This window comes from Puma concolor, chromosome B2 (assembly GCF_028749965.1).
Source record: "Puma concolor isolate L17-30 chromosome B2, mPumCon1.1.hap2, whole genome shotgun sequence".
Taxonomy (NCBI): Eukaryota; Metazoa; Chordata; class Mammalia; order Carnivora; family Felidae; genus Puma; species Puma concolor.
In genome coordinates this window covers 121,729,536-121,753,299 of record NC_141671.1, presented here as the reverse complement: position 1 = coordinate 121,753,299, position 23,764 = coordinate 121,729,536, and the positions used below count along the sequence as shown (strand labels likewise).

Here is a 23,764-nt window from a genome sequence, read left to right as displayed (position 1 = left end):
AGTTTTTTGGTGGAATCTTCTGGGTTTTTCAGGTAGAGTATCATGTTGGCTGCAAAGAGTAAAAGTCTGACTTCCTCTTTGCCAATTTGGATGCCTTTTATTCCTTTGTGTTGTCTGATTGCTGAGGCCAGGACTTCCAACACTACGTTGAATAACAGTAGTGAGAGTGGACATCCCTGTCGTGTTCCGGATGTTAAGGGGAAAGCTCTCAATTTTTCCTCATTGAAGATGATATTAGCTGTGGGTCTTTCATATATGGTTTTAAGATCTTGAGGTATGGTCCTTCTATCCCTACTTTCTTGAGGGTTTTTATCAAAAAAAGAACAGACCTACCAGTAATATTGGCCATTTTTATGGCCTTTTTTTTTTTTTTTTTGAGAAAAGTTTATTCCAGTCTTTTGCCCATTTTTAAATCAGGGTTTTTGTTGTTGTTGAATTTTAAGAGTTCTCTGTTGTATTGTGAATATTAATATACAATGCTCTTCTCTGTCTCTTAAAATCTTTTTTTTTTTTTAATTTAAAGTCAATTATGTCAGATATTAGCATAGAATATCTTAATTTCCCCCTCACATTTGAAGGACAGTGTTGCTGAATATAGGATTTTTAGTTGAAAGTTTTTTCTTTCAGTGCTTTAAATATATTGGCCCCCTGCTTTCTGGCCTCTAAAGTGTCTGATTAAAAACTGTGATAATCTTACTGAGGATTGGTTGTATGGTATCAATCACTTATCTCTTGTGGCCTTCAACATTCTTATTTTGTCTTTGGCTTTTGATAATTTGATTAGAATGTGTGTTGCTATGGGTGTCTTTGAGTTCATCCTTCTTGGAGATCATTTAACTTCTTGGATCTTTATAGTCATGGCTTTATTCAAATTTGGAAAGTTTTTGGACATTATTTCTTCAAATAATCTCTCCGTTCCCTTATCTCACTCTTCTTGAACTCCTAGAATGTGTATATTCGTCCACTTGGTGGTGTCCTACAGCTCCCTTAGGCCTTGTTCACATCAGTCTTTTTCTCTTTCCATTCTTTCAACTCGATCATTTCAATTTGCATTACCTTTAAGTTTATTGATTCTTTCTTCTGCCAACTCAAATCCATTTCTGAATCCCTTTAGTAATTTTTTTTTATTTTAAACACTGTAATTTTCAGCTCCGGAATTTCTTTTTGGTTTATTTTAGGTTTTCCATCTTTTTTATTGATATTTCCTTTTTGTTCACACATCATTTTCTTGACTTCCTCTGCATTTGCTTTTAGTTCTTTGAGCATCTTTAAAACTGTTGTTTTTGTCTTTGTCCAGGAAGTTTTCCATCTGGTCGTACTCAAGGATAGTTTCTGTAGGTTTATTCTTATTTTCCTTGGAATGGGGACACCCTTTCCTCTTTATTTGTATACCTTATGATTTTTTTGTTGACAAATTGGTATTTGAATCTTAAAATGTGATAATTCTGGAAATGAAATTTTCCCCCTTCCCCAGGGTTTACTGCCTTTTGCTTGTTTGTCTGTTTTGATTGCTGTAGGTGTTTCTGTGCTAGGCATAAGCTTGAGGTATAAAATCTTTTGAAGCCTTGTCTTAGCCTTTATTTTACCCTGAGCATATGTGGCGACTTTCTACAATCTCCTATATATATGATTGCTTTTGTATATCCTAGTCCTTCAATGTATGATTCCCAAAAGAAAGGAAAAAAAAGCAAAATTAAAGAAGGGGGAGAGAAGAAGACTCTGGCTTTTTAAATCCTCTAGAAATTATTTCAGTTAGTGGGGGAAGGACTGACAACATTATAGTGGTGGAGATGCAACAATGGCTACCTGTCCCTGTGTCTGCACCTCCAGGATAAGAAGCAGCTATCAGTGATCAGAATACAGTTTCCTGATATTTAGAGGACAGGGTTTCTATTGTCTAACCTGATCCCATAAACTACCTACACAGTATTGCAGGAACACTTGCATGGCTGCCTGCCATGGGGCTTGGGGTGGGGTAGAGCATGGGTAGCCACTACCCATGATAAGAGCTGAAATTGACTGAAACTAACTGAAATTTAGTGAAATTTAGTGAAATTACTGAAGTAGTTAGCTTAGACAGACTAAATGTTACTGTGAGTTTAAAATAGCAATAGCAATCATGCAATCCCTTTTCACTTTTCTATTTCAAATGCCATTTCCAACATCGCTTTCAGGAAGCGGCATCTATGCACCTGCCAAGCCTTCCCCCTGGAACTCACAACCCTTGGAATAGACTCCAAAATTTCAGTTAGATTCTGCCAGCACAAATACCATTTACGTGGAAGGATGGATTCCTGGTGCTTTGTACTCAGCCATCTTCCCAAAATTCTCTTAATTCCAAGTTGTTCTTATTTCAATTGAAATTTTTTTTTTAATGCTTCTTTTCTGCCAGGGTTAGTGAACAGAAGATGTATATCTTTGCCCAAAATATCTATGAGATATGACACAGATCATAAGATAAACACATAATGAATACTGATTATAGATGATGATAAATGCTGTGAAGAAAAAGATACATGACCTAGAATCTTATCCTAGAACAGTTTTCTACAACCAAATTCCCACAAGTGTGTACTTCCTCCAAAGTCTATTCTTGTTTTAATCCTTCCCTTCTATTATGTTATTTAGAATTTAGTTTTGTGTATGTCACATAATAGCTTCAGGCAATATAACGCTGAATTTTATTAAGAGGTAAGCTTGATTTTTGTTTTCCTCTTCCAATGAACACATATTAGGTTTGGCCACACCCCAGTGCAAGAAAGACTCAGCTGCCTGGCCAAGCACAACTCTATCTACGTTGTGGCAAATATTGGGGACAAGAAGCCATGCAATGCCAGTGACCCTCAGTGTCCCCCTGATGGCCGTTACCAGTACAACACTGATGTGGTATTTGATTCTCAGGGAAAACTGGTGGCACGCTACCATAAGGTAAAATTAATTTGCACACAGTTCAGATACTGAATGTTTAACAAAATAAAGTGGGAAAAAAGGGGAAAAAACATTAATGTTTATAATAAGCATACTTTAGAAGCAGAGTAGAGACAAAGCATAGAAAACGATGATTAGGCGTGGTAAGCTCCTATAAAGAGGCTCAAGAGGTTTTCTATGCATTTAGGAACACAGGAATGTATCTTTGGAAGTATGTGAGAATCAGCAGGAGGTACCTGCACTGAAATATAATGTTGCCTTTTAGACTTTGTCTTTTTAAGGACATGCCCTGGCAATGGGTCAAGACTAGAACAAAAAAACTACCTACCAGATAGACTTGGTTTTGAAAAGAAAGGAGCAATTTTGTCTATAGAAAATATTTAGGTGTTCTTGGCAAATAGAAGTTATCTATTTTACTCTTAGGTCTTGTAAGATTCAATAGGGTCTTAATACATAAGGATTCCCTTCTACAGATCTCTAAAATGTAGAGATTGAACCAAAGGCTCCTATCAGCCATAGTAATCTCTGATTCTGTAACACTTTTTCCCTGTGAGGACGGTGGTTATGGATGAAATTGGCACTAAGAGATGTTGGCTTGCACTTTTTCAGACACATTGACACCCAGGCCAACTTCTGAAAAGAGACTTTTACCCACTTCATCTTCTCTTTATTACAGTACAACCTTTTCATGGGTGAGGATCAATTCAACGTACCAAAGAAGCCTGAGGTTGTGACTTTTGACACCATCTTTGGAAGATTTGGCATTTTCACATGCTTCGATATACTCTTCCATGATCCCGCTGTTACTCTGGTGAAAGATTTCCATGTGGATACCATAGTTTTCCCAACAGCGTGGATGAACGTCTTGCCACATTTATCAGCTATTGAATTCCACTCGGCTTGGGCAGTGGGCATGGGGGTTAACTTCCTTGCAGCCAACATACACCACCCCCACAAGAGGATGACAGGTAATGTATAATCTCTAAGATGTACAAACTTTATGCCATAACCAAAAAAGCAAAATAATGATTTTTTCTAGCTAACGTGTACTCCTTAATATAATGTTTTCCAACTCTTATTTTTTGCACCTCTGGCTGGTGACATACCGTAGAATCCATCTCAATCTAAATTGTTTTGTAGATTTATTTAGTTCTATTCAACTTATAGGCACACTTTTTTTCCCCCTCAAGATTGACCACTTCTGACCCGAAAGTTTCTCTTATTGGCTTCTCAGTAGCAAACCCTGTTGGATTTCCTCTCACCTCTTTCCCTGTCAGTATATTTTACTGAAATTACTGAAATAGTTAGCTTAGCCAGACTAAATGTTAATGTGAGTTTAAAATAGCAGTAGCAATCATGCAATCCTTTTTCACTTCTCTATTTCAAATGCATTTCCAACATCACTTTCAGGAAGCGGCATCTATGCACCTGACTCTCCAAGAGCATTTCATTATGACATGAAGACAAAGGAGGGAAAACTCCTCATCTCACGACTGAATTCTTCTTCATACGACCCTGGAGTGGTAAATTGGGCTTCTTATGCCAGTAGTATAAAAGCATTCTCCACAGGAAATCAGGAATTTAAAAGTACTGCGTTTTTTGATGAATTCACCTTCTTGGAGCTCACAAGAGTCACAGGAAATTACACAGTTTGTCAGAAAGAACTCTGCTGCCATCTAAGCTACAAGATGTCTGAGAAGAAACCAGATGAAGTTTATGCCCTAGGGGCATTTGATGGACTACATATTGTCGAAGGGAGTTATTATCTACAGGTAATGATTGTTTTGCTGGCAGGGGCATTAACCAGGCAAAATATAGGACACCCAGTTGAATTTGACTCTCAGATAAACAATGAATTGTTTCATTGTAAGTGTGTCCCACTTCAAGAAAAAAAAATGGGCCTCACTTTAGAGGATATATGCACACTAAAAATTTTGTTATTTACCTGAAATTCAAACTTAGTTGGGCATCCTGCATTCTTATTTGCCAAAACTTGCAATCCTAGATGTCCAATTTTATACTGGCTGGAAAAAGGCAGAAGATTTATTTACAGTACCCGCATTTAAAATGACACAGTAATCAAATTACAGATGATTTTAAAGGATGATTAACCTCTGATAGTTCTTCCCTGAACAAACATACCCATTTTCTTGATATGTTCGCTAAAGCTTTTTATTTTTATTTTTAATTTTTTTCAATATTTATTTTCGAGAGCAGGAGAGACAGAGCGTGAGTGGGGAGGGGCAGAGAGAGAGAGAGAGAGAGAGAGACACGCACAGAATCCGAAGCAGGCTCCAGGCTCTAGGCTGTCAGCACAGAGCCCAACACGGGGCTCAAACTCACGAAGTGCGAGATCATGACCTGAGCCGAAGTCGGACGCTCAACTGACTGAGCCACCCAGCCCCCTCCCCCCCCCTTTTTTTTTTTTAACTTAAGAACTTGACACTAAGTATGTCCTGGAGACATCTAGGGTTGACCTCTGAGACATGCAGTAGAGTAGTTTACTGGTGCAGAGACTTGGTATCTCGCAGCCCTCAACATCAAAGGAAGAGCTATGGTGAGTTGCAACAAGCAACTTTCATGTTCCTCTCATTCCGCTCTCCTCTTCCTTGATCTGGCTCCTATCCTATGTCACTCAGACTGTGCAACATCTGAACAGGGCTTCCTGTTGACAGTTTCAGCTCCATCCCATCCACTTCCCATACTCTAATTATACCAATTACTAAAAGCCATTTCTGATTATTTCCCTGCCTTGCTTAAAAGGCCTCACTGTCTTCTCATGGGCAAATCAACTTCCTCACCAAAAAGCTACTCAGAAATGCTTGACATGTACCTCTTCCTACTCTCTGTTCTCTTCTCTCACTTCTACCCACATGTGCCCTGGGCTCCTCTCATGTTGAGGCATTTCTTCATCCCCAGTGTGCTGGCATCTGCGGAACCTCTGGATGTTTGCACAGGTTGTCTCCTTTATCTATGATGGCCCCACCTCCTCACCATTCATGGTGCTTTTCGGGTGTTATCTTCACCCCGAGGGCTGCCCTGACACTTCCTGTAGCACCAAGCCCACCTCCCCAGGCATCCTACGCTCAGCTTTATTAAGGACATATTATGTGAAATGATGCACATACTTGTGCATAAGTGCTGGAACTGTACCCAATGTGCAAAATGTTGTTTGCTGTATGATAAGCACCGTCTTAATGCATCTTTACCTGGACACTTGTTGAGTACCTACTACATAGTAGGTGTATATATTCAGTGCTAATGATATGAAGACGAATAAGCCAAGGCCCTCCTCTTGAAGAATTTAGCAGGGGGGAAAGACATAGGACCAGGTAATGTCAGTACAAATCGGCATGTGATAGAACATAGAGTGCACGTTTTGTTGTAGGAAATACTAAGGAGCTATACCTAGCCTGATTTGGGGATTCAGGGAGGTTTCTGGAGACATGATGTATGAGCTTATGCTCATGCTATTCTCCAGACTGAAAAAGAGTGAGAGGAAATTCTAGGTGGAGTGGAGAGTGTGAGCAAGGGTGAGGACATGTCAAGAAGTAGGGTATATGGGTCAGTGTCACTAAGGCATAACGTAAGAAGCAAGGATTGGTGGAAGATGGGCTTAGAGGCAGGATCACGTTTGGCAGGATCTTACCCGTCATTCCTAAGGGTTGGGCTTTATTCTCTGGGTACCAGTCTTCTGTGGGAAGGTGTTCAGCCAGGGAATGATGTGATCAGGTCTGCTGTTGAGTTAGATCGCTGTGGCAGCACTGTGGAGGGGGGAGCGAGGGCACAAAGACTGGTTAGATTTTAAAAATAGCCCTATTAAAACCTGTATCAAGATTATGTCAGTAGGAGTAAGAGCAGGGTGTGGACTCTGGCAATATGTAGAAGTCTAAACTTAGTAGCTAATTGGATACAGAACAGGAAAGCAGAATGAAGGGGCTAGAATGCCAGGTTTCTGACAAGAGTAGCTGGGTGAATGTATGTTTCAGGATGTTAGAAGGGGAGCAGGCTGGCAGTGGAGAGATGCTCAGTTCAGCTATGGATATTCTGGTTTCAAAGTATTTATGGGACATTCAGCTGGAGTCCTGGTACCTGACATCACCAGCAGAGTCTGGAGCAGCACCCCAGATAAAACGTGTTAATGTGTCTGCTGGAAAACGTGGGATTATGCACCCTAAATAACTTAAAAACAGGATAGCCTTATGTTAGTTCAAGTTAGGTTTCAATGTCCAATGTGCTACAAAAGCCTTTATTTTCAGAGAAGTTTGGTCTTGGAATTAAGAATGAGGGATTTGGGTATTGGATTATATTCATAATCCTTCATAGTCTAACTGTGATGATAACTAATGCCAGAAAAATCTCTGTAACACCAATATCTAGTTCTTAACTAAGAAGAGAAGACAAAAAAAAAAAAAAAAAAGGAAATAAGGGTACAATAACTCTGCATCTTGCCACGGAGATTTTCCAAATGTTCTATAGTGAATTTTAAGGACGTAGGGAAAGAAGGTGCTTGTAGCATTTTCTAGAGTAGAGGATGGTAAAAGATTGGGTAAAAATTTATAGCAGTGGTTATAGAAGAGTGGGAGAAGCAGCCTATGTATTTTAAAGAATCATTGAGTACATCAATTAATAAAGAAGGAATAAACTAAACAAAAGTTCATTCCCTTTACCCCATATAACCTGGGAGATCTTCCTCCTGAGATTATTTTCTGTACCTTTTGTCCTCTCCATTTCCTCCCACCAAGGTAAGAGTCATCCAAATCACCAGCCTCTCTCTTCTGGAATGTGAAACTATTTCCCAACAGGGTAAGAAATTAGGGATATGACATGGTGAGAACATAGATTCTGGAGCCAGAAATTCTGGGTAAATCGCTTCTTAACTGTATAGTGGCCACCTGGCCCTGGGCCAACCTCTTTAAATCCCTGGTTCCTCATCTGTAACATGTGGATTCATTTTCATTCACCAAATATTTATGTAATGCTTTCTGTGTGCAAGCACTTGGTACAGCCTGAGGATATTAAGATGAGCAAGACAGATACTGTCACTGTCTTCATAGAGCTTAATGCTGGTGGGGACACAGCCATTGAAGAGAAAACTAAGGAAATCACTAGTTGATTTTAGCTGGGACAAATGTTTCCAAAGGAAAGTACCACGGACAATTAAACCATACAACTGGAGGACCTAACTTAATCCTAGGAGGGAAGTAAGAATGATGACAATAATAATAATAATAATTATTATTATTATTATTTATGGCATTTGGGGGAACTTTGATTTCATAAATAAATGTAAACAGGGACACCCGGGTGGCTCAGTCCGTTAAGCGTCTAACTCTCCATTTTGGCTCAGGTCATGCTTTCATAGTTTGTGAATTTGAGCCCCACATCTGGCTCCGCACTGTCTTCCTTTCTCTCTACCTCTCCCCTGCTCGTGCTCAATCTCTCTCTCTCTCCCTGCCCCCCCCCCCGATCAAAGTAAAGAAATAAACATTAAAAATAAGTAAATATATAAACTAACAAATAAATGTAAAGAATTCAGCACTGTGCCTACACATAAAAAGTCCTCAATGAATGTTAACTTTTATTATCGTTGTTGTTGTTGCTGCTAAAAAAAAGTAACATAAACTTTTCTTTTAGCTGTCAGACCTATACGACCAGGTTTGCTCACGTGAACACTGGCCGCATTGCAAGCAGGTCCTGAGTCAACTCCTTTGTTTCTTGAGTCCTTGTCATATGCCAGATGTTCTCTCCCTTCCTACCACCTGGATTGCCTCTATCACTTCTTTCTTCATTTTAATAAAAGTAATGCATGGGCACACCTAAGAAGACAGCACTAAAATCTTGTGAAACACCGGTTTCTTCCCTAATCCATCTTGTCCTTCTTTCTGAAGACAAACACTTTTGAATCTTTTAACTGTTTCTTCTGAAATTTACTCGTCTGACATCATCTACCAGGAGCTAAAGCGGAGTCCACAGCCTCAGGGCTCAGTCCCACAAGACAAGTCCCCTCCCCATTTGAGACTCCAATCACAAGCCCAGGTTGTCACCCATGCTTCTGACCTGACTGACTGTAAATCAGGGGCTCCTGCGATCTCTGCCTTGGGTTTGCTAATTTTCTGGAATGGCTCATAGAACCTAAGAAAGTGCCTTATGTACTACTAACAGTTTATTACAGAGGACATTTCAAAGAATACAAATGAACAGCCAGATGAAGAGACACATACGGCAAGGTCTGGGAGTATCCCAAGCATAGGAGTTTCTGTCCCATGGAGTTTGGGGTATGCCACCTTCCCATCATGTAGATACGGCATTCTTGTTCACCAACCTGGATTCTCTCTGAACTCCATACTTTAGGGATTTTCATGGAGGCTTAATTTCATGGACATGATTGATTCAAGTTATTGACCATTGGTGCTTAATTTAGCCTCCAGCTCCTCTTCCCTTCGCAGATATAGGGGTGGGGATGGCGACGCTGAAAATTCCAACTCTCTAACCAGGTGGTTGGTTTCCCTGGTCACCAGTTTCCATCCTGTGGTTATTTAAGGCTCTCCAAAAATCTCCTCATTAACATGAACTCAGTCGTGGTTGAAAGAGGCTTGTTATTAGTAACAAAAGCCCCTCTTTTCACATTTCACCTCTCATCACTAAGGAAATTCCAAGGATTTTAGAGCTCTTCTTGCCAGGCACTAGAAAAAGACCAAATATATATTTCTTACTATATTTTCTTACACAGTACCACCCACCTCCTTTGTTGTTGGTGGTGTAAGTTCCTGGAAGATCACTCTGAGTGGGTGATAAAATATTTTCAACTTACAAGTCTCAAAATGCCTTTCCTTTCATATTTGATGGAGGATTTCCCTAAGTATAAAATTCAAGGTCATTGTATTGCTACTGAGAATTCTTGAGTTATTTTGATTCCTGGTGCTTTGTATGTGTATCCCTCTTCCTACTGTTTCCTCAGAAACCTTATAGAATTTCCTCCCCTCCATGGTTTCCTCTTCTGGAACTCCTATTTTTGGAATCATGTGTTTTTTGGGTTTGTCCTCTAATATTTTTGTATCTTTTCTTTCTCTCTTTCTTCCTTTCTTTCTTTCTTTCTTTCCTGCTCTTTCTTTCTTTCTTTCTTTCTTCTTTCTTTTTTTCATTTACTCCTCTCGATCTTTCAAGCCTTACATTGAGTCATTTATTTTTGTTGACATGTTTTTATTTTTCAAGAACTATTTTTTTTGCTTTATGAATTTTTTTCTGTTGATGTTGTTTTGTGGATCCAGCATTTTATCTCTCTGAGACTGGTAAGGAATTTTTTTTCTTTTTTTCTTTCTTTTAAATGTTTATTCATTTATTTTGAGAGAGAGAGAGAGAGAGAGAGAGAGAGAGAGACAATAAGGGTGAGTGGGGGAGGCACAGAGAGATGGGGGAGAGAGAATCCCAAGCGGGTGCTGCACTGTCAGTGCAGAGTTTGAAAGGGGGCTCAATCTCCAGAGCTGTGAGATCGCAACTTGAGTCAAAATCAAGATTCAGACACTTAACTGACTGAGCCACCCAGGTGCCCTACAGAAAATTTTTTCTTGAAGCTTCTTCTCTTTAAATAGTCTCTTTTTCCCTAAAGTTTCTTTTATCTACCTGTTCTACTCTCTCTTTCATGTTAGAAGCTTTCCTCAGAAATATAGTAACCCTTTAACCTTACCAAAAACTAAGTGAAGGGCCAAGCATGAGTGATATTTGCCCACTTAAACTTCAAAGTAGGGTGATCTAACCAGGCATTTTGTTAGGGGAAACAGTAAGTAAGTATATTTGGAGTAAGTATATTTGGAGACTTCCTCTTGGGATGGGTCAGGTTTCTCAGTCTTTAAAATTCTTCTAATTCTCTTCCTGAATAATGTTATCTAATTTAGCAAATTGAAATACAGGGTGCCCTAGTAAATTCAAAGTTTGGATAAACAACAAATATTTAAAAAATATAAGATTGTCCCATTCAATATTTGAGACATACTTACACACTAAAAACCATTTTTTATACTATTAGTATATTTAAACTTCAAATTTAAATTGGGCTCCTGTCCTGTCTTTATCTGGTAATTTTATTTCTCAAGGGTAAATTCATTGCTGACAGCATTTAGAGAACCAGGTGAGAGCAATGACCTTGCTGGATGCATCATGGTGGAGGGGGATGATCTCAACAAAATTTCATTCATGTAATCCCCTTCAACCAGGTTTTTCAAAACCTCTACTAAAAATCATCTGCCTTACCCTCTCTGGGAATAAATGCCCCATCTCTTACTGGAATAGAAGAAGGAGAGTTGCCCATCCATGGTGGGGGACTCAGAATCTGAGGCATCCTTAACAAATTCCTACCACTTTTCCTTACATTAGCCACCACAACTTCACCAGTTCCTGAGGTACCTGGTGCTCCCAGGGGTGGAATCTTCTGAGTATTCTGCCGTGTAGATAGGGTTGATTCGTGGCTCTCTTATTGCCAGATTAGGACTTGGCTTTCCTTAGGCTTGGGAAGTCAGTCACTACTTTTGCATCAACCGTCCCAACTTCCAACATTAAGCCATGCTCTAGCCTCCTGTTTTCCTATCCTTATGGGTTCATGTCTTAAACAAACAAACCAAGTTTGGCTTAGGTAAGATATAGGGAATAAAACAGACGCATGTATTCATTGTTCCTTTATCTGAAAGCTATTTGTATCCCATCTTAACATACTTGCTCTAAAGCTCTTACTCTCTGACTTCAAAAGTAGAAACAGGGAGACCAGTTAAAGCTGCTGCTTTAGTCAGGCAGGAGGTAAGGTGGCTTGAAATAAGGTTTGGAAGATGCAGTACAGGTTCAATGAATATGGATCTTCCTTTTGGGGACTTTGCATCTGCATAGTGAGATGATCCCTATACTTAGATTTTACATTTACATTTACATGTACATTACATTTACATTATTTTGTAGTAGAGTAGAGTAGAATATAACTGTGTAGTATAGTGAGAACTATTTCAGTTCTTGCTCAGATATAAAGTGTGTGACTTTTCCCATTCACAGGGATTGCCTCTAGATCAACTCTAGGGTTCATTACAACTTTAAATTTCTTTTATTGCGGGAAATAGGCAAAAATGTAGAGATGAAACTAGATTTAACCTTTTGGAAAAAAAATGGAAGTCAATGATTAAAAGCATTGCCAGCTTGAGAACAATGAGGGTATAGTTGTTCATCGCTATAGACCAAGGGTCTGATTGTTTCTTCATGAAATTTAATCTGTTTGACCGTGAATGGCAGAAAGCATTAGGGTCTGAAGTCATTTATTTTTATTAATAGTTGAATTAGCTATCCATCAATGAATTGAATTAATCGAATGGAAAAATAACATTATTTTATCAAACAAAAGAGCCTAGGCATTGCAGAGGCAATATTTGTAGGTCAGAAGGGTGCATCAGTTGGCTTTCTTAGGACTCACTGGTTTGCATTTACTTTCCTAGATTTGTACTCTGCTGAAGTGTAAAACACCAAACTTACGCACTTGTGGTGATGCGGTTGAATCTGCTTCCACCAGGTTTGAAACGTTTTCCCTCAGTGGCACTTTTGGAACCCGATATGTCTTCCCTGAGGTGTTGCTGAGTGACAGTCAGCTTGCACCTGGGGAATTTCAGGTAAGAATCTTTGCTGAATATTGACAATTCATTTCATGTAAGAGGGAGCACTTTTTGAGTATGAAACCGACTCAAGTGTTTACAAATATCACAAAAATCTCCATTTGGAAAGGATAAAATTGTTCTTAGGAATCAGGAGGCACACTGAGCAGGCTGAATTTTTTGTCTGGAAATTCGTACTATAGTAATTAGTGTCCTTGAGAATAATATATATATGTATATACATATATATATATTATGTACATAATATATATGTATATATATTATGTATACATATATACATATATATATTATGGAGACTACTGGGAGGGGGATGGCTGTTTCGGATCCCCCTGAGTAGGAAGAAGACTCCAGAAGGGTTTTAGGACCAGTCCCACCAGAGGGAACCCCTTCACATCAAGAGCAGTGATAGCCTAGCAAAAATAAAGGGAGTTCCTTTCATTGTTGTGTAAAGACCTTCTGTGATCACAGGAGGAAAAAGAAGGAAGGAAAAGCTGAGGAGAGAGAATCTGATGGTAGCTGAAATTGTCAAGAAACAAAACAGGTTTTTTTTTTTTTAAAGGCCGGAAATAGTTCCTTACTGTATAAGCTCTGCCCAGCCACATTCTTCCCCTGGCTTTCCTGCAGGTTCTGCTCTTACTCTGTATTCCTTGTAGGAACAGCCACTGTGGGGCATTAGGTCAATGAACATGGTGGGGGGCTGTGGTGAGCGAGTGACAGGGTTGACAGAGGCTCGGCTCAACCCCCTCAGTCAGTCCCTTCTGTCCACTTGGAAGAGCCTATTTTGTCTGAGAGCATTAGATTTCCCAAACCCATTGCTTTATGCTTGTTTCCTCATGGAATGCTTCCTCAAATAAGTCAATTATAAGATATTGATTGTAGCCATTTCTTTTTTTTTTTATTTAATTTTTTTTTTTTCAACGTTTATTTATCTTTGGGACAGAGAGAGACAGAGCATGAACGGGGGAGGGGCAGAGAGAGAGGGAGACACAGAATCGGAAACAGGCTCCAGGCTCTGAGCCATCAGCCCAGAGCCCGACGCGGGGCTCGAACTCCCGGACCGCGAGATCGTGACCTGGCTGAAGTCGGACGCCTAACCGACTGCGCCACCCAGGCGCCCCTGTAGCCATTTCAATAATAAATGAATCCATGCCAATTCCACACCTCCAATTTTTCCCGTGATCTGCACCATTTCAAAATTTCTGACAGAAGGTAGCCATTATTATTTTTACTGTTTCTTCATCCAGTTGCCCTGAATTTTAAAAGCGTGTTAGGGGTTGTAGAACTTGCAGGGAGACCCAGTTAACTTCTCTGTGCTTTAATTAGGTGTCAAGTGATGGACGCTTGTTTAGCGTGAAGCCGCCATCGGGACCTGTCTTGACCGTAACTCTGTTTGGGAGGTTGTACGAGAAGGACTGGATATTAAAGGCTTCATCAGACCTCAGGGCACAAGCACCGGGAGTAATGCTCGTAGTTATAGCACTGACTGTGTGCTCATTCAGTTGGTAAAATAGTTCTATTTCCCTTTTTATTTTGCATGATTTAAAAAATGATGGGTGACAACAGAAGCATGGATCTGGGCTTTTGATAAGAGTGGTCATGGTCTTTTGTACAAGTGAATACAATTATTTATACGTATATATTTCTCTGTTTTTAGACGCATACACACACACACACACACACACACACACACAGACACCAGATAATAGAAGCCAGATACGCAGTGACATAATTTTGAAAGGAAAAATCCATAAAATGAGAATAACAATTATACCCACATTTTAGGGATTTTTTGGTGGGGAAAAAAAAATACACTTACAGTCCTTAGACCAGTTACTGGATCATGGAAAGGACTGCACGTGTGCTAAATATCACAACTGTGAATGGCTGTCACAGGAAAACCATGCACAATATATTGACTGCTAAAACTATATCACTCTAATTGTTAAAGTGCAAACATTTTCCAATGGTTCAGTCACCCTGCATATTTCAGTTAGAAAATCAGTGAATTCGGGGTGCCTGGGTGGCTTAGTCGGTTAAGCATCTGACTTGAGCTCAGGTCATGATCTCAAAGTCCATGAGTTCAAGCCCCGTTACTGTGCTCTGTGCTGACAGCTCAGAGCCCGGAGCCTGCTTCAGATTCTGTGGCTCCCTGTCTCTCTCTGCCCCTTCCCCACTCATGCTCTGTCTCTCAGAGCGTGTCTCTCAATGAATTCAACATCAGCTAATTGGCTTTGGCTTGGTACCTAGCAATGAGGTATTCTAGAAGGCCGCTGGGCTTCCACCTAGGAACTTGTTAGAAGGCCTTCATGTTTTTTGTGGTTTTCAGCGTCTCTTTAGTGTTTTGTCTACCTTGTCAGCCTATAAGTATAGTAATAAGGAGGCTCTAAGACATTTACCAAATCTGGCCTGTAATCTATTTTTGCATAGCCCGTTAGCTAAGAAAGGGTTTTATGTTTCTAAATGGTTAAAAAAGAGGAAGAATCCCAAGAAGAAGAATATTTTGTGATACATGAAAACGATCTAAAGTTCAAATTTTAGTCTTAATACCTAAAGTTTTATTGAACACAGCCACGTTTGTTTAAGTATTGCTGATGACTGCTTTTTTTTTAATTTTAAAAAAAAAATTTTTTTTAACGTTTATTTATTTTTGAGACAGAGAGACACACAGCATGAATGGGGGAGGTGCAGAGAGAGAGGGAGACACAGAATCGGAAGCAGGCTCCAGGTTCTGAGCCATCAGCCCAGAGCCTGACGCGGGGCTCCAACTCACAGACCGCGAGATCGTGACCTGAGCTAAAGTCGGACGCTTAACCGACTGAGCCACCCAGGCGCCCCTGCTGATGACTGTTTTTATGCTATGGTGACAAAGTTGGGTAGTTATGACACAGAAAAGCTGTTATGGCCAGTTATGGCCAGTTATGGCCAGAAAAGCTGCAAATATTTACTGCTTGGCCCTTTCCACAAAAAGTTTGTTAACTCCTGCTCTGAAGTATTACATAACTACAGATGTTAGTATTAAAAGCCTTTAAAGCAATTCAGTGGGCAAATTGCCTGTGTCTTTCATAAAAAGAGAAATAGAATATCTTTATTTGCTTTGTATTATATACCATCACGCACACATGTGCAAAGATTACCTTGATTAACGTATGGCCAAATGTACTAAGTAGATTAATACCCCAAATAAGATCATTTTTATAAACATGGTTGATATCCATTCACTGTAAGATACCACATCACAAAGCCTTTTGATGGATTTGGTATGTTCTCAAATTCCTGGGAGAAAGCACATTAGTTTTTATTTTCAAATTTTTCCTGGAGATCAACTAAGAACTATTCATATGAATACACTATCTGGTATTTTAACTTCGGCAAACTCACCAGCTTGCCTTAGAATGATTTTTCTTAAAATTAAACATTACAGGCAATGAATTTACTTTTTTAAAAATGGTATTTACAACATCCATACCCAGATCTGATTACTTTTTCGCTGTGCATTTCTTTAACACATACGTACGTATTTTACAATAGTTTTGATGTGCTTTTTAACTGTGATTTTTTTTCTTCTGTGTAAAACATTTGTAATATTCTTTTAATACAAACAACCCAATTCCAAAAAAGACCAATGCTCAAATATATGTTCCTTAATCTCTTTATACCTTGATCAATTTGAATGGTCCTGTCTATGGCCATACCACCCTGAACGCACCCGATCTCCTCTGAATGGTCCAGAGAGCAATTTTTGATACTTCCTCATTTAAAGATATCATTTGTTATCAACTTCATGATGATGATGTAACCACTTCCTCTCTCACTGTAGTAGCCTTTTTCCAAGCTGGTCCCCAGTGATTCCCACCCAGGCTCCATGGAGAAATTCTCCACGATTAATTGTTTTGTTGCTATTGATTCTTATATTAATTTTTATATAGCTTCTGAGCCTTGTCACTTATAATAAATATGAATTCATTCTTACTTGTATGATAACACATATCTGTTATTCAGCTCTGCTTAAGTGTTCTATTGATTTTACTTATTTGGTCTTTTAGTTTTTTTATCTAAACAATCTATTTCAGGTCTCCTATAGGCTGAATTATGTCCCCCCTCAAATTCACGTATTGAAGTCTGAATTCCATACCTCAGAATGTGATTGCATTTGAAGATAAAGTCTTTTAAGAGGTAAAATGATGGCATTAGGGTGGGCCCTAATCCAATATGACTGGTATTCTTATAAGAAGAGAAGATTAGGACATAGACACTATGGAAACTATGTGAAACTATGTGAAGACACAAAGGAAGATGGCCATCTACAAGCCAAGGAGAAAGGCCCTCAGAAGAAATCAACCCTGTTGACAGTTTGATTTGGATTTCTGGCCTCCAGACTCTTGAGAAAATAAATTTCTGTTGTTTAAACTAATCCATGGTACTTTATAATGGCAGCCCTAGAAAACCAGTACAAATTCTAATCCCCTCTCCTCTCCATTTCTACCATAAATTGAAGCTTAAACAGAATGGTTACCTAGTTAAGAAGATCCAGCTAGCCTGGTTCCATGAGACTCAACTCGATACTCTCAGAGAAGCATTGCTGATGAACTGATGCTGAAACCATCAGACCATCTGGATGTTGGGAAAGCAGAAAGTCACACGGATGAAATCATGTACTTGATCTGTCCTTAAATGTTCTTTTTTAGTAACAAAAGAATCTGTTGATACAACTTAGTGAAACAAAGGACATCGTTGAAGTCAAAAACATCTCTCAACCGGTAGACTATCCACGTAGCCCCGAGATCAGCCCCACACTATACGAAGCATGCCCTTCTGCAAAGGAGAGCATGATCCATACCAGTAATATATCATTTTGAAATAAACATTTTTGTGGTAGATACTTTTCAAAAAAAATACTATCTCATCCAATAATATTTGAGTAAAATTCACCTTATACTTTTGGGTGATATTAACTACCTTTTAAAAAGGGCCCATTAGAAAATAACCCCCTATGTATTTAGGGACCGCAATCATCATGGCAAGCCTCAATACTTCATACAATTTTAATTTAATGAAGAAAATTGTTGTAACGGTGTTAAGTTTAAAATATTAAAGCCTTCGATAAACCCTAAGGGCTTCTTTGCTATTCTATTTTGGCAAATATATCACATATCCATTGTAGCACAGCAAATTACTGGCAACGTAACAGCTTAAAACCGCAAACATTTATTATCTGACACAGTTTCTAGGAGTCAGGATCTGGGAATGGCTTAAATGGGTTTTCTGGCTTAAGGTCTCTCTTAACGTTGTAATAAACCTGTCCCCAGGGTTACAATCATCTTAAGTTCCTCTGGGCCTGAAGACTCCACTGCTAAGATCACTCACATGGTTGTTGATGGTCCTCAGCTCCTTGCTGGAAGCTGGCTGTGGCCTTTTTCCTTATGCATGGGCTACCTGAAATTTTTCACAAAAAAGCAACTGGCATCTCCAAGAGTGAGTGATGAGATAGACAAATATGTCTATCTATATCTGTATCTATATCTACATCTACATCTATATCTGTATCTATCTATATCATTGATATCTATATCATCTATATCTATCTATATCCATATCATGTGTATCTATATCATCTATATCTATATATAGAAGGGTGTGGATATTTCAGTCTTTTATAGCCTAATTTTGGAAGTGACATCACTTCTGCCATATGCTATTTGTCACACAGACCAACAGTGGTACAATGTGGGAGAGAATCACACAAAGGTAAGAATATCAAGAGACAAGGATCTTTGCAGATCAATTGGGATGCTGGCTGTTACGATAAGTATGTATTTATATTTATATGTATTTCTATATAATTTTAAAACATAGGACCGTTTCCTTTTCTTTTTGCTATATATGTAATATGTCTTTCAAAATATACTCCCAATATTTACATCTGAAAAGTATTGTGCCAGAGGACTTTCTACAATTATTTTCTATGCTAAAGATTGAATAATTTAATGATTTCTGCTCTTGGTAAAATTTAAATTGGTTGGATTAACTCATTTGTGGTGGCATCATCTCCTGATACACACCTGTGACTTTTACATTCACTTCTTAGAAGTCTACTTTATAAAAGAATACACATTAAAAAGTAACATAGAATAGAGGTGCCTGGGTGGCTCAGTCGGTTGGGCGTCCGACTTCGGCTCAGGTCATGATCACACGGTTCATGAGTTCGAGCCCCGAATTGGGCTCTGTGCTGACAGCTCAGAGCCTGGAGCCTGCTTCGGATTCTGTGTCTCCCTCTCTCTGCTCCTCCTCCACTCATGCTCTCTCTCTCTCTCTTTCTGTCTCTCTGTCTCTCAAAAATAAACAAAGCTTAAAAAAAAAAGTAACATAGAATAAACAGCATAAGTTCCAGAATCATTAATTCATGAAATGACACTACTAGGAAAAAGGGTCTTAAGAACATCAACATATTAACTGTTTTTTTTTTCTTTTTGAATCAGCAAGGATTTTTTTCTACTAATCTATAAAAATATAAAACAAATGGAAAGTAACAATTGAAGTGTTCTGAATATGGCAACAATCAACTAGAAAGTCATTATCAATGTCAAAAGCTGCTCTGAAATCTATCACTTGGCTCTTACATTGAAAATTAACCTTGCATTCCCCACATTCTTCCAATTCTCTATTCTGGGTGTCTTGAGTGTATTCCAAATGCATTACCTTAATTTTGCTTTTGTAATCACTGAGTCTTGGATGGGGAAAATACCTATATCCACGAGTAATACTGTAGCATGCTGCCATAATCAATAAGTTTAGTGTTTTAAGTACAGACACTACAAAACCAAATTTCTTTCACTCTGCTATACTTTTTCTTTATCGTGTGTATTAGTCAGGATACGCTAGCTTGTGGCATAGTAACAAATAAAACCAAAAATCTCCTGGCTAAATAAGATGAAAATTCATTTCTCACTCAAAGTCTACTCCAGGGCAGCTAGCCTCTGTGTCAAAGCTCAGAACCTCAGGCTTTTTCATTGTGTGTTGTTTCCTTATTACCAATGCTCCCATAATTTCTGGAGCATGACAGAAGAATATGGAGAAATTGCACACTGTCTTTTAAATGCTTTCATCTAGGAGCGACTGGGTGGCTCAGTTGGTTGGGCATCTGACCCCAGCTCAGGTCATGATCTCGTGTTTTGTGAGTTTGAGCCCCACATTGGGCTCTGTGCTGTCAGTGTGGAGCCTGCTCAGATCTTCTGTCCCCCCTACTCTGCCCTTCCCCTGCTATGTGTGCTCTTTCTCTCTCTCAAAAATGAATAAACATTTTAAAAAAAATGCTTTCATCTAGTGATACTTGTCATTCCCATTTGTATTTTCTTGGCCAAAGCAAGTCCTATGGACTTGCTAAATTTAAATGCACAGAAAGCATAATTTTCCTGTGTGTCCAGGAAAGGGAAGGGATTCATAAATATTGGTTAGCACTAGTAACAGCTATCATTTAATGAAAGTCTTCAAAGGCATGCATCTTATGTTCTTTCTCCACTTCCATTTATTTCCACCCAATAAATGTCTGCCATGAGTCACCAGCACTGCTATTTATCATTTATTTTCCAATGTATAGTGAGACTATAATCCTTGCTTCCTACCCCATACTTTGTTGACAGCCCCATGTGCCTGCCAATTGCAAGCCAAGATGACCACTTCCTTCAAACTTTACTTGCCCTTTCCATTAATCTGAAGGCAACTTCGCCTGTGTCTTCTTACCCAGAGTATGCAAGGACATCACTAATGTCTTACGTATAGTGTTTCATAGTTTACAAAACATTTTCAGATACATTTTCTATTATTTCACAAAGTGGGTACTTTTTTTTTCTTCTTCCATTTTTTACCTTAGAGAGCAAAGTGTTGTTTTCTGCTCTTCTTACTTAGGTGTATCAGATCCTCAAAGGGGAATCTTTTAATTTTATGTCCAATGCTTTTTCTAGTATTACAGGTTACTAATGGTTTCTTACACACTAGACTGTGGCTTTCTGAAAGACTCAGTGTTAATCTTGTTGATTCAAATGCTGGATCCTGATTATTTGTTTAGTGAGCTGGACACTGATTATTTGCTTAGGATTATTATTATATTTTTAAGAATATTTTTTTAAATTTTTTAATGTTTACTCACTTTTGAGAGACAGAGAGAGGGAGAGAGAGTGAGCAGGAGAGGGACAAGGAGAGAGGGAGAGAGAGAATCCCAAGCAGGTTCCATGCTGTCAGCATAGAGCCTGATGTGGGCTCAAATTCACGAATTGTGAGACCATGACCTGAGTCAAAATCAAGAGTTGGAAGCTTAACCAACTAAACCACCCAGGCACCCCTTTGCTTAGTGATTATTAAAGCCAGATTTTAATTGCATCCTTACCTTTACAGGAAAGATATGCCACATTCTACATAGTCTCATAGCTTTAATAGCTCAGACTTTGACAGAATGCAGGATGAGAGCTAAGGTGAAAGTACACGATTAATATTAAAGCATATATATCTCCTGGAACAAAGATTGAACTTAGTTGGTCATATTTGTTGACGTGGCATGGAGAATAAAAATTTGCCTTGAAAAATTAGGAGAAGATTATCAAAATGAAGAGTGGGAATTTTTCAGTCTTGAGAGGTAAGTTTAGAAGCATCAATGACTATGTGTTAACAGAAGAGTGAGCTCTTTTAATCTTTCTATTTTGAAATTAGTTGCATATGGTGGTCTAGCCACAGAAATATGGCAAGAGCTCTTATCAGTGTTAGCAGCTATTCAGCTATCAATACCTTCTAGAAACTTTGAACTCCTGCCAAGGCAAATAAGGCCCACCTGTCAGTATGGTGGTAGATTACCTAATAAAAAGTTAATGTTTGGGCAATGTGCTTTGTAGACATGTTGATTGGATAAACTTTGAATTGAGTTGTGAAAATATTAGTAAAACAAAATACTCTTTTAACAGATTGCAGTGTTGACTTAACTGAAATTCATTGTGAACCAGCTGATTTTTTTCTTTCTGTCTATGATAAAATTTCATCTTGTTCTATCAAAGACAATTACTGAGGGTTTATTTGCTGTTGCAATATGAATAAAAATTGATTGAAAAGCCTGCCACTGTGTACCTAGTTTTAGGAAAGTAGTTGTTCTAGAGGTAGATTATGAAAGCACTATGGCAAAAAAATAAAATAAAATCTAAACACTGAAATTATTCCTTAAGGACATATATAATTTAATTTTAACTGAAATAAAGATGTGAGCATTATCTTCAGAGACTGTTGATAAAAATATATTACAATGATGTTAGTTATTAAGACAATTACAAATACTAGTTTGAAAATGTTCTGATACTACTATTTAGTTTGTTATCACTTCACCTTGCTTAGCTTGTAATTAATAAGAATCCCCAACCCACCGATCCATAGATGGATGTTAGCTGAAATTTTCATTAAGGTAGTAATTATCTCAGTTTTCCCTATCCAGCTATTTGGAGGGTATTGGGAATAAACCAGAGAGATTTCATGTAATGCCTTTTGCCCAGTGACTGGTCTAAGTTCAGTAAGTTTTTCCGCCTCCTTTTCTCTTCTCTTCCTCTTTCTCTTTTTTTCCTCCTCCTCCTATGTTCCCTCCTCTTCTTTCTCTTCCTCCTTCACCACTGCTCTTTACCCTTCTCATCCTCCTTATAATTTCTCTTTATTACTATTGACACGAACCAAGCATTGGCTGTGCCCACACGAGCAGTATGTTCAGGTTCTGTCTTCAAGATCCTAAAATGTGAGAAAAGGTTCTGAGCAGCACACTGTGGGGGAATTCACTATTTTAAATTGCTGCCCTAGTTTGTTCCTCCTCTCTCCTCCAATGGGGAAAACAAACAAAAAAGGTGAAAGAGATGAAGTTACTTTATACTGGGTCTCTCCATTCTGGGGCCCTGAGGAGTAGAGATCTGGTATAAAAACCCAAAGGCTGCCTTCTATAGGTTCAAGTGAATATAATATCTGGCTCAGAGATTCAAGTTCAATAAGAAACTAACATTCAAGGTGACATGTCTTAGGATAGGTTCAAAGGGAGAAAATATCCTTCCTAAAATATATAAATAAGAAACGAACATTCAAGGTGACATGTCTTAGGATAGGTTCAAAAAGAGAAAATATCCTTCCTAAAATATATAAGCTGAATGCCCCTCACATTCCATTCTTCTCTTTGTAGTGGCCAAAGGATAGATATACAGACAATCCTCTAAAACTCATGAAAATATTCAGGGTTTATGGCATCAGGATGATTTTATTTATCTGTCAACCTATTTTCTGAAAGCAGTTTTAAGAGATTTATGAGACTTGCTAGCATTTGGTCTATCCTCAGGACTCCAAACTGAACACAGTTTTTGAAGCATCACTTGCTATTTAGCTTCCTTATTATTATTAGTTTCCAGAACTATTACTTACTGGGTTTCTAGACCGCAGAGGCTGTACTAGGCCCCTAAGATATAAATGCTTCAGGGGCACCTGGGTGGCTCAGTAGGTTAAATGTGGGACTTCGGCTCAAGTCATGATCTCCCAGTTCACAAGTGGTTCACGAGTTCGAGTCGCACGTGGGGCTCTGTGCTGACAGCTCAGAGGCTGGAGCCTGCTTTCTATTGTGTGTCTCCCTTTCTCTCTCTGACCCTCCCCCGCTCACATTCTCTCCCTCTCTTTCTCTCTCTCTCTCTCTCACTCAAAAATAAACATTAAAAAATATATATAAATGATTCCGATACACTAAGGTATTTAGATAGAAGTGGCTTCAAATAGAATATTCAGCTCTAATGTAGAGATATGCATGGAATTTTCTGTAGAGTCACTTGCTTCAGTAGCTACTGGATTCCATGCCCTTGGATGGCCTCATGTTTTCACAAGGTATCATGGTCATATCCTGTACTTATACACTGTCTGCAAATATAGTCAAGAGATTGATATTGTACAAAGTTGACCTTTTTTGGAAGGGAGACGGTTCTATTCCCTGTCTGTTCTCTATACTGTAAGCTCTAAAACTCAGTCTCAGTGTCACCAGAAATGATCAGCCTCTGGGAAACTGAGCCACTTTAACTAAACTCACCAAAGACAATTTATAAATCGGAGTGTGTCTAGTTGTCTGTAAAACGGGAGAAATAAAATGGCAGCAGAGAGAAATGGAACTTCAGAGTTAGACCTTCCTTTGATTCCTGGCTTTGCCA

The 23,764-nt window shown here is 38.7% G+C and overlaps 1 protein-coding gene across 8 annotated transcripts in view; it reads left to right on the top strand.

Moving 5' to 3' along the window:
• LOC112862287 (pantetheinase) overlaps window positions 1-16,983 on the top strand; it is a 69,293-nt gene extending 52,310 nt beyond the window's left edge. For 6 of the 8 annotated variants that reach the window (XM_086707871.1, XM_025925578.2, XM_086707870.1 and 3 more), the window contains exons 5-10: window positions 2,736-2,928; window positions 3,605-3,896; window positions 4,339-4,700; window positions 12,399-12,569; window positions 13,896-14,074; window positions 16,643-16,983. In XM_086707871.1, coding sequence (XP_086563997.1) covers window positions 2,736-2,928; window positions 3,605-3,896; window positions 4,339-4,700; window positions 12,399-12,569; window positions 13,896-14,074; window positions 16,643-16,658 — 1,213 coding nt within the window. In that variant the 3' untranslated portion in view covers window positions 16,659-16,983. Of the gene's footprint in view, window positions 1-2,735; window positions 2,929-3,604; window positions 3,897-4,338; window positions 4,701-12,398; window positions 12,570-13,895 lie in introns of all 8 variants that reach the window. The other 2 variants (XM_086707875.1, XM_086707874.1) reach the window with 2 other exon arrangements.
• The last annotated feature ends 6,781 nt before the right edge of the window (window positions 16,984-23,764 follow it).